The sequence below is a fragment of the Colobus angolensis genome, unplaced genomic scaffold, assembly GCF_000951035.1.
Source record: "Colobus angolensis palliatus isolate OR3802 unplaced genomic scaffold, Cang.pa_1.0 Scaffold215, whole genome shotgun sequence".
Taxonomy (NCBI): Eukaryota; Metazoa; Chordata; class Mammalia; order Primates; family Cercopithecidae; genus Colobus; species Colobus angolensis.
Genome location: NW_012115322.1, coordinates 2,212,000 through 2,229,575, shown reverse-complemented (window position 1 = coordinate 2,229,575; position 17,576 = coordinate 2,212,000). Strand labels below are relative to the sequence as shown.

The 17,576-nt window shown below is 39.8% G+C and overlaps 1 protein-coding gene across 1 annotated transcript; it reads right to left on the bottom strand.

Moving 5' to 3' along the window:
* Positions 1-710: 710 nt before the first annotated feature.
* On the bottom strand, positions 711-1,147 carry LOC105512577 (cytochrome c oxidase subunit 7A2, mitochondrial). Its single transcript, XM_011943060.1, has one exon. It carries the CDS (start codon positions 1,099-1,101, stop codon positions 850-852), a length of 252 nt encoding a protein of 83 aa, XP_011798450.1. The 5' UTR covers positions 1,102-1,147; the 3' UTR covers positions 711-849.
* Between the last annotated feature and the right edge of the window lie 16,429 nt (positions 1,148-17,576).

Sequence of the window (17,576 nt, the reverse complement as noted above, 5' to 3'; positions counted from 1 at the left end):
AATATTTTACAGATTTTAAAGAGAAAATTTGAGAAAATTTAGGCTTGTTTTGGAAATTAAGGAAAATAAGACTTTTAAAAAAATCATTGGCATTTTAGCTCCTAAAAACTACAGCGAGTAATGGTTGAGCTTAACTCCTAGAGCATTCGCTCCTCTGTTTTAGATGGCATTAAAAGCAGGGACATTCCTTTAGGACCGGCCAGGGCCCTTCGGCACTAGCATACGCTGCGGGGGAGTGGGGCAGGTAAATGGAGGAATAGATCCAAAGGTTTCATGTGGCCAAAACAAAAAGGAACAGTGTGGCCAGGCGCAGTGGCTCACACCTGTAATCCCAGCACTTTGGGAGGCCGAGGTGGGCAGATTATCTGAGGTCAGGAGTTTGAGACCGGCCTGGCCAACATGGTGAAATCCCATCTCTACTAAAAATACAAAAATTAACCAAATGTGGTGGCATGTGCCTGTAATCCCAGCTACTTGGGAGGCTGAGGTGGAATTGCTTGAACCTGGGAGGCAGAGATTGCAGTGAGCCAAGATCGTACCACTGCACTACAGCCTGGGTAGACACAGTGAGGCTCTGTCTCCAAAAAAAAAAAGGAACAGTGTGGTAGAATTTCCTGAGTATTATGATGAAAAACACTGTGGCCTGATATGTTTTGGGCTTTCCCAAATATATCTATGCTCGAAGTATCTTTGTTTTTTTGTTTTTTTTCCATGGTAAAGACTGCTTTATTGGCGGCAGTTACTACAAGTCAATAAATATTGATCCCCAGAGAAGAGCTCGGTTATCAGATTACTGGTCCATAGAGAGCGGAATGAAACTGAACCAAGTGATTGCTGGGATGATTGAAGTCACTCCTGCTTCTTGGGAAATGCAGCCACAGCCAGCTGATACATGGCATATGCTGTTCCACCAATTGTAAGAACCATGGTGGCTCTATACAGGAGGACATCAGCTATCCCACCCTTTAGATACAGTGGAATTTCATCATCCTCCTGGAACAGTTTTTGTTTCTCTGGAACTTTATTTTTAAAATGCCTGCGGGAAGTAGTGCTTATGGTTCTTTGTCCAATCTGACGGAGAGCCAGCAGATTCCGCAGCATCTTGGCTGTTACTGACCAGCAACCACCACAACTTAACACCAGCAACTAAAAATCTCGAAGTATCTTTGAATGTGATATTTTGTAGGGATCTCATAGGCTTTTATTCACTCAATCAATCATTATTTACTGAGATACTTATTATGCGCCAGAAAGAGTACTAGGCCCTTGAGATACAATGGTGAATAGAAAACCTTTGTTCTGTTCATAATGCAGTGGAGATAAAAACAGTTTCTGGGGAAAATAATTTAGGTTAGGCAGATGAAAAACATCAGGCTTTCAATCCCACAATCATCACATTTTCTTCACTTGCTTTGTGTGCCTTGAGATAATTTGGCATTCCTACCTTTGGATTAGGTAAGAACAGAATATAGTTCATAAAAATAACAACAATTCATTGAGCATTTTATACCGGGCCTTTTACTAAGCCCAGTTATGTAACTATCTCATTTTATTCTCACAACAACTGTATTAGAAGTACAGTTATTATTATTATTTTACAAATAAGAAAATCAAAGATTAGCGAGGACAAAGAATCCTTTCTAGCTCCAAAACTAAGTACAGCTCCAAAATTTCTGTATTCCCAAATCTGAAAAGCTCTGAAAACCAAATATGTTTTTCATAATCGTTTAGCATCAAATCCTGCCCTAAGCTAAATAGTCTTTATATTGCTCTCTTAGAGAAAAAAAATTCCTACATTCATATATTTCTCTACAGCAATAGTCATATGCTTGATTAAGGAGTACTTCCTTAGACCCTGCTGGGGATATTATGTAATACATAATAATGCATTGTATTTCCTTTCTAAAATAAGAATAATTCTAATTTATGACACACATCCAAGAATTTTAGATAAGAGATACAGAACTCTGGTTTATTTATCTCCAGGCTATCCTTACCAGATAGTTCTCAAAAACCTCTTTTAACAAGTCTACGGTACTTAGGGTGGCCATGTAGTTTATCATCTAAACATTTCAGAGGTATTATTATAATTACTCAGGGACAGGAGGTATAAATTGGGATACTTCTGGGCAAACAAGGATGTATGGCCCACCCTAGTTTGGTGACCATGTGGCCTGAGGAAGAGTGAATGCCGAGTAATTGATGAAATATTTATATCTGAGTTAGACTGAATTTGCCTGCTACAATAATGTAAGCATATCAACTACAAGCTTTTGAGAGTTTTATAAAGACTTTAAGAGGTGTAATGGCTGTTGACTTTGAGAAAACTCCCTCTGATCCAGTGTGGATGGACCATGGGTATGAAACTAAGGACAGCTAGAAGCAAAAAGATTATCTTAACCATTAGGCAAAACAGAGGAAGACTGAAAATAATACATTATTAGCACAGTCTACACTCAAGGGAAGGAATCATTAGAATTTCAGATGGATGACCAGTTGGATATGGGCAATAAAGGAGTAGAGTACGGTCTAGGAAAATTCCCAGGCACTTGGAAAATGATTTGCTGAGATAGAGAATCCAGATAGCCACTTTTGGGGAAATAACCTGAGATCTTTAATTTTTAGTGTGTCTGTGGGATACTTCAAACTCTAGTAGCAGAAAAATTTACATACAATTAGGTAATAAGGAGTATTTCTTACTACCACTCCATCCCTTGCCCCAGATGGCCTGACACAGTACTTTAAACATGGTAGATGCCAAATAAAGATTTTTGTCTGTTGCCTGTAAGGATTCTTGAGGTATTTACCACTAATCTGCAGTATAATTATCCCTAGTCAAGGATTATTCACTGTATTAATTAGGGTTCTCTGTAGAGACAGAACTAATAGGAGATATATATATATATATATATATATATATAGAGAGAGAGAGAGAGAGAGAGAGAGAGAGAGAGAGAGGAGTTTATTGAGTATTAACTTACATGATCACAAGGTCCCACAATAGGCTGTCTGAAAGCTTGAGGAGCAAGGAGAGCCAGTCCGAGTCTCAAAACTGAAGAACTTGGAGTCCAGTGTTTGAAGGCAGGAAGCATCCAGCATGAGAAAAAGATATAGGCTGGGAGACTAAGCCAGTCTCTTCTTTTCACATTTTTCTGCCTGCTTTATATTCGCTGGCAGCTCATTAAATTGTGCCCACCAGATTAGGGTACCTCTGCCTTCCCCAGCCCACTGGCCCAAATGTTAATCTCCTTTGGAAACACCCTCACAGACACACCCGGATCAATACTTTGCATCCTTCAATTCAATCAAGTTGACACTCAGTATTAACCATCACAAGTCTACCCCTTGTCAACTTGAACCCACACACATCTCCTCAGATCATATATAGTCTTCAAATAAAGACAATAATAAGATTACAATTATGCCTAACATAATACAACTATCTTTTGTACAACCTGAAACACATCAATTCCCAACTCAAATAGTGTTACATAAAGTTAACAATACTCAAATGCTGATGTAAAGTCAATAAATCTGTCACATGACAAAGGAGAAAAGAAATAAAACGAAGATGTTTTCTTGTACAAGTGTATACCTGCACAAACTTTTTTTGAGACGGAGTCTCGCTCTGTCACCCAGGCTGGAGTGCGGTGATGTGATCTCGGCTCACTGCAAGCTCCGCCTCCCGAGTTCACACCATTCTCCTGTCTCAGACTTCCGAGTAGCTGGGACTACAGGCACCCGCCACCACGCCTGGGTATTTTTTTGTATTTGTACTAGAGATGGGGTTTCACCATGGTCTCGATCTCCTGACCTCGTGATCCTCCCACCTTGGCCTCCCAAAGCACTGGGATTACAGGCATGAGCCACTGCGCCCAGCCCAAACATGTTTTTAACAAAAGAATGAAGAATACTTATGATAATGGCAGTCCTTGCTTCTGCACTGGTCACACATTAATAGCTGGCATTAAGTGACTACCTTCTACTACTGGCCATTTCTCCTTCCATGCCACGTGCATGACCAGTTGCACTGCTCAAAGTTCTGCCCACTGGGAAGATTTCCCTTCACCACTGCCCTTCGAGAATGTCCTAGAAAGGGGCTGTAGTGCTACAGCTGTTCACTTTAAGGTGGGGCCTGCATATCATGCAGAGCCATCTGTGAACCTGGCCCTAGTCTTCTCTTCCTCTGTCAACTGATCATAGGGAACTTCCCATGAGGCCATCCATGCAGGCTGGGGAAGAGAAGGCAGGGTGGCATAAGTGGAGACCACGGGCATTTGAGCCACTTCCTCGTGTAACTTTCCTGTGCCTTCAGGACCTTCTTGAGCCTGATCACATATACATCCCTTCCATTTGATGATGAAATGCTACTGTGCATGACCCACTTTACGGCTAGATGGGTCAGAAAGCACCAAGTTCATGATAGGCAATTCAGGTCTCATGGGGACTTGATGATGCATAGTCAAATGTTCAGTTTCCACCAAAGCCCAGTAATAGGCCAGGAGCTGTTTTCAAAAGGAGAGTAGTTATCTGCAGAAGATGACCAAGCCTTGCTCTAAAATCCTAGAGTCCTCCACTGTGATTCACCTATGGGAACCTGCCAAAGGCTCTAAACACCATCCTTATCTGTCACTGCCCTCCAGCACCATTGGATTTGCTGGGTCATATGGCCCAAGTGGCAGAGCAGAACAGCTTACACAGCAGCCTGGACCTGTTGCAGAGCCTTTCCTGTTCTGGGCCCCACTCAAAACTGGCAGCCTTTCAGGTCACTTGATACATGAGGCAGAGTAACACACCCAAATGAGTAACATGTTGCCTACAAAATCCAAATAGACCCACTAGGTATTGTGCCTCTCTGTTGGTTGTCAAAGGGGCCAAATGCAGCAACTTATCCTTTACCTTAGAAGGAATATCTTGACAGGCCCGACACCACTGGACTCCTAGAAATTTTACTAAGGTAGAAGCTCCCTGAATTTTAGTCAGATTTATTTCCTATCCTCTGCATGCAAATGTCTCGCCAATAAGTCCAGTGTGTTTGCTACTTCTTGCTCACTAGATCCAATCAAAATAATGTCATCAATGTAAGGGACCAGTGTAATATATTGTGGGAGCGAAAAGTGATGAAGGCCTCTCCAAATAACATTATGACACAAAGGGGAGAGTAGGTATATCCCTGAGGTAGGACAGTAAAGGTATATTGCTGGCCCTTCCAGCTGAAGACAAATTGCTTCTGGTGGGCCTTATGGACAGGAATGGAGAAATAGGCATTTGCCAAGTCAATGGCTGCATACTAGGTGCCAGGAGATGTGTTAATTTGTTCAAGCAATGAAACCACATCTGGTACAGCAGCTGCAATTGGAGTCACCACTTGGTTAAGCTTACAATAATCCACTGTCATTCTCCAAGATCCATCTGTTTTCTGTACAGGCCAAATGAGAGAGTTGAATGGGGATGTGGTGGGAATTACCACTCCTGCATCTTTCAAGTCCTTGATGGTGGCACTAATCTCTGCAGCCCCTCCAGGGATGCAATATTGTTTTCGATTTACTATTTTTCTAAGTAGACGCAGCTTTAATGGCTTCCATTTGGCCTTTTCCACCATAATAGCCCTCACTCTACCACTCAGGGAGCCAATGCAGGGATTCTTTCATCCACTAAGTATGTCTATGCCTATTATGCATTCTGGCACTAGGGAAATGACCAAAAGATTAATCCAGGGACCCACTGGATGCACTGTAAATCAGACCTGAGCTAAAGCTCTATTAATTACCTGACCTCCATAAGCCCCTACTTTAACTGGGGACCACAGTGACATTTTGGGTCCTCTCAATCAATGTCAGCTCAGAGCCAGTGTTCAGTACTCCCTGAAAAATCTGATCATTTCCCTTTCCTCAATGCACAACTACCCTCATATAAGTCTGGAGGTCTCCTTGGAGAAGAATGGGAGAAATATTCACTGCATAAATTGTCAGTAATGTGGGGTCCTTCCACAAGGTGACCCAGTCTCCCCTTCTTTCAAGGGGTTCTGGTTCTGTAAACTGGCTCAAGTCCAAAAATTTATTGACAGGCCATGATTCTCTGTTTTATAATTCAAATTAGCCTTTCATCCATTCGATCTAGAAGTTTTCTGTTTATATAATTAAGCAAGAATGCAGTGGGCTTCCTATCAGTTTTACTTCTAGGAACACCATGATTAATTAGCCAATGTCAGAGCTCTACAGGAGTCAGACTATTCTGATTGTCACTTTGCCTCTGCTGTCCATTACAGTAGCTATGCCTTTGATGATTGAGTGCTGCCACTTGGCCCCTGCCACCTTGGGATCCAATTATTCCCATTATATTTAAATTTTATAGTTGAGTGATTGTGGTTCCCACTGTTAGATCTGACATACATAGAAGAGCAATTACAAGACTCTTCAATGATACAGGTGCTGCCCTCACAAGTCTATTTTGCAAGACATTTGTCAAGGGTATATCTTCTGCAAACTCCCAGCTGGGATGAGTAAGTCTAAAGTAACTAATCCACTCCACCATCCCAATCTCCCCAAGCCTTTGAATCCCTTCCTCTACATTAAACCAAGAAAGATCAGGCATTTCTAGCTGGCTCACAGTGGGCCATCTTTTAATCTGTATTTCAGCTAACCAAGCAAGTAAACTATTAGAACCTCTTTTAACTTCCTGAGCTACAACATTAAATGCAGAGTCCCTACTTAGTGGGCCAAAATCAATAAATTCAGCCTGATCCAACTCTATGTTCCACCATTATCCCACACCTTTAACATCCATTCCCATGCCTCTTCTCCAGATTTCTGTTTATATAAATTAGAAAACTCAAGCAGTTCTTTTTGAGTGTAGCGCACCTCCTCATGGGTCACACTCTCAACCTCACCTCTAGCGGCCCACCAGGACTTTAGTCTAGTTATAGGTCTAGAAGCAAATAGGGGTGTTGGGGGTTTCTCCTGAGAAGAATCAACATTATTTTGCCTGGCAACTGCTTCAGGGGAGGCCATCACTGTTGCCTCAGGCAGCACAGGATTTATCTCCTCAGACAAACGTGGACAAGCTGATGGCAGCATGTGTCAGGAAGGGGACGTTGCCATTACTGGAGGTGGGAAAGCTGTTTCTTCTGGCAAAAAAGGTCCAACAGAGTTTACAAACTCAGTGTCCCCAGCTTCATCAGTGTCCTCCCACATGTCCCCATTCCAAGTTGCAGGGTCCCTTTCTTTTCCAATCAATGCCCTTACTTTAACAGTAGACACCTGGTGAGGCTGTGCATGCACCTTTCATTGCAGGTCAGCCGCTTGAATGATAAGAGCTTGTGTCTGTTTTTCCACAATTTCAGCTCTTTCTCTGTAGGAGATAAGACTCTCGCTCAGGGCAATCTTAGCAGATTTGAGGCTCAGTATCTGCTTCTGAAGCCAGGAGACAGAATCCCTGAGTTCATCATTTTTTTTTTCATCACATTATCTACTGAACTTAGGAGCAACCAAACCAGCCCCATTATGTTCCTTGATTCTCCACATATGGTCAAAGGTATTATGTAGAGTCACTAAATGCCTTGCCTCTCACAAGCAGTGAATCAGGAGTGTCAAATGCATTTATTTTGCATAACTCTCTAATTAGTTCACACCAAGTATTATCAGCATTCTCTATACTATTAGAAGTAGTGTCCTTACAATTTTGGTGTCTAATCATATGAAGCAGCCAACTACAGAAACCCCAAAACCAACAAAAGAACTCCATCCTTAATATTCTGTTCCTCTAGAACCACTCCTGGCACCAAAACCTGTGTTAGTCAGGGTTCTCTGGAGGGACAGAACTAATAGGATAGATATAGATAGATGATTGATAGATAGATAGATAGATAGATAGATAGATAGATAGATAGATGATAGATAGATAGATAGATAGATAGATGATAGATAGATAGATAGATAGATGATAGATAGATAGATAGATAGATAGATGATAGATAGATAGATAGATAGATAGATAGATAGATAGATAGATAGATAGATAGATAGAAAGAAAGAAAGAAAAAGAGGAGTTTACTAAGTTTTAACTTACATGATCACAACATTCCACAATAGGCTGTCTGAAAGCTTGAGGAGCAAGGAGAGCCAGTCTTAGTCTCAAACCTGAAGAACTTGGAGCCGATGTTTGAGGGCAGGAAGCATCCAGCATGGGAGAAAGATGTAGGCTGGGAGGCTAGGCCAGTCTCGCCTTTTCATGTTTTCTGCCTGCTTTATATTTGCTAGCAGCTGATTAGATTGTGGTAACCAGATTTAGGGTGGGTCTGTCTTCCCCAGCCCACTGACTCAAATGTTAATCTACTTTGACAACAGCCTCACAGACATGCCCAGGATCAATACTTTGCATTCTTAAATCCAATCAAGTTGATACTCAGTATTAACCATTACCCTTTTAACTTTGGTATGTTAATCGTAAACTTAGGCATGAAGGGTAGGAAAATTCCCCCCCAAAATATGCCACTTTGGCATAAAAATTTTTTTGAACTGAAGCCAATTGAGAAGTAAATACAAGAAAAGCTCTCTGCTCACTCCCTATTTGCCTAAAAGCACTTCATAAATTCACAGAAGTGTCCCTTCTCTCATCTCTACCAGGAAGGACAAAGGCTGATCAATGTAAGGATCAGCAAACATTTATGGAGTACCTATTATGGACCAGGTCTGGGGCAAAGAAGGCCCCAACATATGATAACATATATAAAGTACCCACTCACAATGCACAATGCAATTTACACACAAATGCTCAGTTAATATTTTGCTGTGCCACTTGGAGGTAATGAGACCATAATCAACCTAATAATGATGTCAAAACTGCTATCCCCAAATAATTATTATTACATTATTTTGTATGATTCCACTATAGAAACACACTCATATTCGACTGCTCTACTTAGCTTTACTAAATGTAATAGAGCTGCATAATCTGTGATAATTCATTGTCTGATCAACATCACATAATTAATATATTTTGAAGAGGGCTTCTTAGCCTCACTTGCCCTAATAATAAGATACGCAGCTGTTAATAAAAGAGAAATGAAGATCAAAAAGCATCCAATCTACAAAAAGAGATGTATTTGCTTTACTGCCCTGCCCTTCTTTGCATAATTTCCCTGTATCACATGCTTAGTTTTTCATTTTAATGACTGTGATCTAGTTATTATTTTTGGTAATCACATCCCAGGAGCACTTAAACCATGTTTGAGCTTCACGGTGTGGGCAGACATTTAACTGTTTAGAAGGCTCCTGATGTGTCTGTAAAAATGCCAAAATATGGAGACAAGAAACTATAAAGAAACTGGTTAAACTTTTTTTGGGGGGCATGGTTAGTGTTTTTTTCCTGTAAGTTATTGGGGTACAGGTGGTATTTGGTTACATGACTAAGTTCTTTAGTGGTGATTTGTAAAATTTGGGTACACCCATCACCTGAGCTGTATACACGATACCATATTTGTAGTCCTTTATCTTTCACCCCTTTTCACCCTTCCTCCCACGACCCCCTAGCCCATTGTATCATTCTTATGCCTTTGTGTCCTCATAGCTTAGCTCTTACATATCAGTGAGAACATACAATATTTGGTTTTCCATTCCTGTGTTACTTCACTTAGAATAATAGTCTCTAATCTCATCCAGGTCACTCGAAATGCCGTCAATTCATTCCTTTCTATGGTTGCATAATATTCCATCATTCATATATACCACAGTTTCTTTATCCACTCATTGATTGATGGGCATTTGGATTGGTTCCACGATTTTGCTATTGTGAATTGTGCTGCTATAAAGATGCGTGTGCGAGTGTCTTTTTCAAATAATGACCCCTTTTCCTCTGGGTTGATACCCAGTAGTCGGATTGCTGGATCAAATGGTAATTCTACTTTTACTTCTTTAAGGAATTTCCACACTGCTTTCCATAGTGGCTGTAACAGTTTATATTCACACCAGCAGTGTAGAAGTGTTCCCTGTTTACCGCATCCACACCAACATCTACTGCTTTTTGATTATTTTATCATGGCCATTCTTGCAGTAGTAAGGGGGTATCACATTGTGGTTTTGATTTGCGTTTCCCTGATCATTAGTGATGTTGAGCATTTTTTCACAGGTTTGATGGTCATTCGTGCATCTTCTTTTGGGAATTGTCTATTCGTGTCCTTAGCCCACTTTTTAATGGGATTATTTGGGTGCTTTTTTACTGATTTGTTTGAGTTCGCTGTAGATTCTGGCTATTAGTCCTTCATCAGATGTATTAGTCCTTCGTCAGATAGTGAAGATTTTCTACCACTCTGTGGGTTGTCTGTCTACTCTGCTGACTGTTCCTTTTACCGTGCAAAAGCACTTTAGTTTAATTAGGTCCTAGCTATTTATCTTTGTTTTTATAGCATTTGCTTTTGGGTTCTTGGTCATGAAATCCTTGTCTAAGCCAATGTTTAGAAGGGTTTTTCCAATATTATCGTCAATCATTTTTATAGTTTCAGGTCTTAGGTTTAAGTCCTTAATCCATCTTCAGTTGATTTTTGTATAAGATGAGAAATAAGGATCCAGTTTCATTCTCCTACATGTGGCTTGCCAATCATTCCAGCACCATTTGTTGAAAAGGGTGTTCTTTCCCCATTGTATGTTTTTTTGTTTGCTTGTTTGTTTTTTGCTTTGTCAGAGATCAGTTAGCTGTCAGTGTTTGGGTTTATTTCTGGGTTCCCTATTCTGTTCCATTGGTCTATGTGCCTATTTTTATAGAAGCACCATGCTGTCTTTGATGACAATGGCCTTTATAGTATAGTTTGAAATCAGGTAGTGTGATGCCTCAAGATTTGTTCTTTTTGCTTAGTCTTGCTTTGGCTATATGGGCTGTTTTTTGGTTTCATATGAATTTTAGAATTGTCTTTTCTAATTCTGTGAAGAATGATGGTGATATATTGATGGGGATTGCATTGAATTTGTAGATTGCTTTTGCCAATATGGTCATTTTCATAATATTGATTCTACCCATCCATGAGCATGGGATATGTTTCCATTTGTTTGTATCATCTATGATTTCTTTCAGCAGTGTTTTATAGTTTTCTTTGTAGAGGTTTCTCGACTCCTTGGTTAGATATATTCCTAAATATTTTATTTTATTTTATTTTATTTTATTTGTGGCTATTGTAAAAGGAGTTGAGTTCTTGATTTGATTCTCTGGTTGCTTTTGGTGTATAGAAGAGCTACTGATTTGTGTAGATTAATCTTATATCTGGAAACTTTGTTGAATTCTTTTATCAGTTCTAGGGGCTTTCTGGAGAAGTCTAGGGTTTTCAAGGTAAATGATCACATCATCAGCAAACAGTGTCAGTTTGACTTCCTCTTTACCAATTTGGATGCCCTTTATTTCTTTCTCTTGTCTGATTGCTCTGGCTAGGAGTTCCAGTACTATGTTGAAGGGGAGTGGTGAGAGTGGGCATCCTTGTTTTATTCCAGTTCTCAGAGCGAATACTTTCAGCTTTTCCCCATTCAGTATTATGTTGGTTGTGGGTTTGTCACAGATGGCTTCTATTACATTAAGGTATGTCCCTTATATGCTGATTTTGCTGAGAGTTTTAATCATAAAGTGATGCTGGATTTTGTCTAATGTTTTTTTCCGCATCTATTGAGATGATCATGCGATTTTTGTTTTTAATTCTGTTTATGTGGTGTATCACATTTACTGACTTGTGTGTGTTAAACCACCCCTGCATCCCTGGTATGAGACCCACTTAATCACGGAGAATTATCTTTTTGATATGTTGTTGGATTCGGTTAGGTAGTATTTTGTTAAGAATCTTAGCATCTATGTTCATCAAGGATATCGGTTTCCTTTTCTGTTATGTCCTTTACTGCTTTTGGTATTAGGGTGATGCTGGCTTCATAGAATTAATTAGGGAGGGCTTCTTCTTTCTCTGTCTTGTGGAATAGTGTCAAAAGCATTGGTATCAATTCTTCTTTGAATGTCTGATAGAATTCTGCTGTGAATCCGTCTGGTCTTGGACTTTTTTTGTTCATAATTTTTTAATTACCATTTCAATCTCACTGTTATTGGTCTGTTCAGGGTATCTAATTCTTCCTTATTTAAGCTAGGAGGGTTGTAATTTATCTATCTCTTCAAGGTTTTCTAGTTTATGTGTGTAAAGGTGTTCATAGTAGCCTTGAACGATCTTTTATATTTGAGTGGTGTTAGTTATAATATTTCTTGTTTCATTTTTTGGTGAGTTTATTTGGATTTTCTCTCTTCTTTTCTTGGTTAATCGTGCTAATGGTCTGTCAATTTTATTTATCTTTTCAAAGAGCCAGGTTTTTATTTCATTTATCTTTTGTATTGTTTTTGTTTCAACTTCATTAAGATGTGCTCCGATCTTGGTAATTTCGTTTCTTCTGCTGGGTTTGGGTTTGGTTTGTTCTTGTTTCTCTAGTTCCTTGAGGGGTGACCTTAGAATGTCAGTTTGCACTCTTTCAGTCTTTGTGATGTAGGCTTTTAGGGCTATGAACTTTCCTCTTAGTACTGCCTTTGCTTTATCTCAGAGGTTTTGGTAGGCTATGTCATTATTGTCATTCAGTTTGAAGTTTTTTATTTCCATCTTGATTTTGTTTTTGACTCAATGCTCATTCAGGAGCAGGATATTTAATTTCCATGTTTTTGAAGATTCCCTTTGTAGTTGATTTTCACAGGTAGAAGGAAATCTCTAGCTGAACTTTGTAACAATTTAAACAGGGCAAGAAGCCTCCTGACCAGAACTGGGGGGAAGGTACAAATCTGATGTGCAGACTCCACAGGCGGGGGAAGAACCAAGTCATTTCACTGTAGTCTGAGAGAGTGCTTGATATAAATTCAATTTTTTTAAATGTATTAAGGCTCATTTTATGGCCTAATATATGGTCTATCTTGGAGAAAGTTCCATGTGCTGTTGAATAGAATGTATATTGTGCAGTTGTTGGATGAAATGGTCTATATATATGTTAAGTCCATTTGTTCCAAGGTACAATTTAAATCCATTGTTTCTTTGTTGACTTTCTATCTTGATGACCTGTCTCATGCTGTCAGTAGAGTATTGAAGTCCCCCAGTATTATTGTATTGCTATCTATCTCATTTCTTAGGTCTAGTAGTAATTGTTTTATAAATTTGGAAGCTCCAGTGTTAGGTGCATATATGTTTAAGATTGTAATATTTTCCTGTTGGACAAGGCCTTTTACCATTATATAATGTCCCTCTTTGTCTCCTTTAACTGCTGTTGCTTTAAAGTCTGTTTTGTCTGATACAAGAATAGCTACTCCTGCTTGCTTTTGGTGTCCATTTGCATGAAATGCCTTTTTTCCACCCCTTTAAGTTTATGTGAGTCCTTATGTGTTAGGGGAGTCTCCTGAAGGCAGCAGGTAGTTGGTTGGTGAGTCTTTTTCCCCTTGCTCCTCTGGCTGCCCTCCTGATGGATCCCCGTGGTGCCAGGCAGGAATGGCCTACTTGGGGATGCAGCGAGCTCCCAGGGCCTTTCTGCTGCTTCCTCTACCCCTGTATTTTGCTCAGCTTCAGGTAAAGTCAGAAACTTCTCCTGCAAAAAGACCTACAGTTTCTCCAGTAGGGGTGTGTGTTTGGGAGAGGAGGGTATCCCTTTCCCATTTCTGCAGTTGGCACACTCACAGTATTTAGGGTGTCTTCCAGGTCCTGCAGGAGCAGTCCGCTTCGTTCAGAGTATCTGTGGGTCTTCTCGGGATTGCTGGTTTGTTCTCGCAGTTGATCTGGAGCTAAAAGTCACAATGTAAGCCTTGGCATGCTGCTCTGTTGGAGCTGCAATCTAGTCCAGCCTCCCATCTGCCATGATGATCCCCCAATCTTTTTTGCATGGTTGTGTTTTATTCTTTGAAGAATGCTTCTAAAACATCACATTAAGTCAAGATGAAAGGTAAAGTTCAAAATCGACAGTTTTTAAAGGATAAGTTATAAGATATGTAATGACTGTTCACTCTACTAAATCTTAAACTGGTTAACATGATTGAATACCCATCAATCCATTGGGCAAATTGGAACATGTGGTAAATACAGTTCTTTATCCACACATCAGATTTACTATTATATGCAGGTGAAGGTAGTTGGTAACATCTTATATATAATTATTTCACTTGAAGGTCAATTTATGCAATGATGTGGGGGTGCCAGTGTGAAGTGATTGCATAAAATAGGAAACGGGGACTTAAAAGTTCTGGTTCAGCCTACACAACATAGCAAGACCCCATCTCTTCAAAATTAAAAAAAAAAAATTAACTGGACATTATGGCATGCACCTGTAGTCTAAGCTACTCAGGAAGCTGGGGTGAGAGGATTGCTTGAGCTCAGGAGGTTGGGGTTGCAGTGAGCAACAATTGCTGATAGCACCAGCCTGGGTGCTAGAGCAAGACCCTGTCTCTTAAAATGAAAAACAACAGCAAAAACAAACAAACAAAAACAAGTTACGGCTTTAAAAATTTTATCAGTTTCATCTTCAATTCATCAGAGTGCTGGGTAAAAAATGCCCAACACATGATAACATCTAAATAATGTACCCGCCCACAGTGCTCTTACTGTTATTATATAACCCTTTTATAAATGCCATAAGCATCTGGAAATAAGGGAAAAGTGATTTTAAGGATGTTACTATGTGCTCCAGCTTTTTGAAGTTATTAATATATGTTTACATTTTAACACATTTTTCCTATAAACTCATCTTGCTTTCTCAACTGTAGCAATTCCCACAAGAACATGTTGACTCCAGGGTACAAGGCTTCAAATAATTACTGTATTAGAGGAATTGGCACTGCCCTAGAGGACCAGTATATTCTGTGCAGAATCTTTATTTACAAACACTTCTTTATAAAAAGAGAAGTAGGAGGACCAGTTTTTTGATAAACTCTATTCTTGCAAACAAACCCAAGCCATAGGCTATATGGAGAACATAATACAACAACTCCAGGATGAGGCTCTACCACCATCAAAAACAAAAATCCCCCTCCTGAGTTCCCATCTCAAACAATATTGAAACAAATATAAGGGGTGAGCACTTTGAATTAAGCATTATTCAGCAGGCACATACTATGCAAGGGAAGGATCGCAGTTAACTATTTAAACCTGGGGACCAGAGATGTTAGCTGAGTGATGAGCATAGCTATTAGTGTTCACAATTAGTCTTTAAAAATTGTTGATCAGAGACTTCAGTGTCTTGAAAGAGATAAATGTCTTCTTTGAGGATGCTTAATTTTCAATGTCATTTTCATGCCTATAAACAGGAACAGTTTCTTTCCAGATTTCTCCCAAAGAGCTTTAAAAAACCTATAAAATTTTGAGCAAACCATAAAACTTCTCTAAGCCTGTTTCCTATACCTGTGGAAAGAGTAGAATAACACTTCCATGTGTAGGAAAAGTCTGTTGGCATCGTTGGGTGTCATTCACAATGAAGGCCAGATTACTCACAACAAAGAAGTTCAGGCAAGTGGAATGGAAAGCAATGAAGCAGGCCCCAGCCCCATCCACTAGCAAGGTCTGGTAATTGGCCAAGAAGAGAGGTTTGCATGCAATTGGATCCTGGACCAAAATAGATGTCCTAGTGTTACGGGAAAGGGTTCCTGATCCAGACCCCAAGAGACCACTCTTGAATCTTGCCCAAGAAAGAATTCAGGGCCAGTCCATTCGGAAGGTGAAAGCAAGTTTATTAGGAATGTAAAGGAATAAAAGAATGGCTACTCCATAGACAGAGTAGACCTTGAAGGGTCTGGTTGCCCATTTTTATGGTTATTTCTTGATGATATGCTAAACGAGGGGTGGATTATTCATGCCCCCTCTTTTTAGGCCATATAGGGTGACTTCCTGACATTGCCATGACATTTGTAAACTGTGATGGCGCTGGTGGGAGTGTAGCAGTGAGGATCACCAGAGTACACTCTCATCGCCACCTTGCTTTTGGTGGGTTTTAGCTGGCTTCTTTAATGCAACCTGTTTTATCAGCAACGTCTTTCTGACCTGTATCTTGTGCTGACCTTCTGTCTCATCCTGTCATATAGAATGTCTTAACTGTCTAGGAATGCAGCCCAGTAGGTCTCAGCCTCATTTTACCCAGCTCCTATTCAAGATGGAGTTGCTCTGGTTTGAACGCCTCTGACACCAGGACCTTCAACCCAAGAGCCACATTTTAAAATTGGCAGTTGTGCTCTCAGGCAAGTTGTGATGTACAGAACAACAAAAGTAATCAGGTTATAGCACTAAGTATTTGCTTCCTAGCCAAATATTGGGAGAAGAAGCTGGATAAGAGTCAATAAGAAGAACACTTGCTTGGAGGAGAAAATCTCTGACCTGGAGAGGGGAGATTAGTCGCAACAGCCTCAGTCAGTATCCAGATTTACACAGCATCAGCCTTGAACCCAGAATGTAGGCTAAATGCAGATGGACCTAATGAAATTGTCGGTGGGTCTAAATAGAAACATATGTCATTTTCTGTCTTCACTCAATCTCTCCCTCTCTGTTCTCTTCTTTCCTTCTTTTTCTCATTCTTTCTTTCCTTTTTTCCTTCCTTCTTGGCTTTGATGGGGTCCAGGACATGCCACCCCAAAAATAACTGTAGAAGACCAGAATATGCCAAGTATGCCTCTTGGGCACAAGAATTACTTGAGCTGGCTATTTGAGAAACAGCAGAAACAGAAGAAGCTCTAAAAAATCACTCTTTTAAAAAAGAAATTTATGTCTCTAAAGGAAATCTCCATTTGTAAGGATGTCTCTTTCTCTCTGTACCAGGAAGAGAAACATGACTAATTCACTAGAGACTCTGAGTCAATGAAGAAGGCACCCATTTAAATCTGCATAACAAGACTTACCCTTGTGTTACAGTGCTTTTTATGCTTCAGAGATCAACAGGATTTAAGATGTCTAAGACAACTCTTTGGGATCATTTCTCTGGGTTATCTCCCATGTATATAGGATGTATACATGTTATTAAATTTCTGATGTCTTTTCTGTTATTAATATTTTTCTTTCTGGGAGTCCCAGATGAGAACTCATGAAAAGTGAAAGAGAAAATGATTTTTCCTCCCCTACACTTTCTTTTCTTTCTTCCTTCCTTCCTTCCTTTCTTCCCTATATATTCGCTGGAGTTCAGAGGAAGCGCACAGCTGCTTCAGGCAACTGACTGAGACGTATCTGTTTTACAAGAGGAAATGTTTTGGGGGCTGGTATAGAGGCATGTACAGTGACATGTGGGTGAATATCTAAAATTATATAAACCAGAGTAAAATAAAAGGCTCTGTGAGGCCGTCTACCTAAATACTGAAAATAAGCAATAAACTGCCTCAATGCAGGTAAAGGGAATTAAAATTCATTTACAGCAGTTGGATAGGATGATATGAGCAGAAGCAGAACACAGCGAATTTAGAGCTTACTTCAATAATTGTGGGGATTTTACTACATCAGTTCTTACAGTGAGCTTATCTGCTTTTTACAGATGTGGGACTTAAAGAAATTTGACAAACTTCCTTTCTAGGCTGTATATTAAAGAGAAGGATATTTCTTTTACAACAGGCAAAGTCTGAAAAAG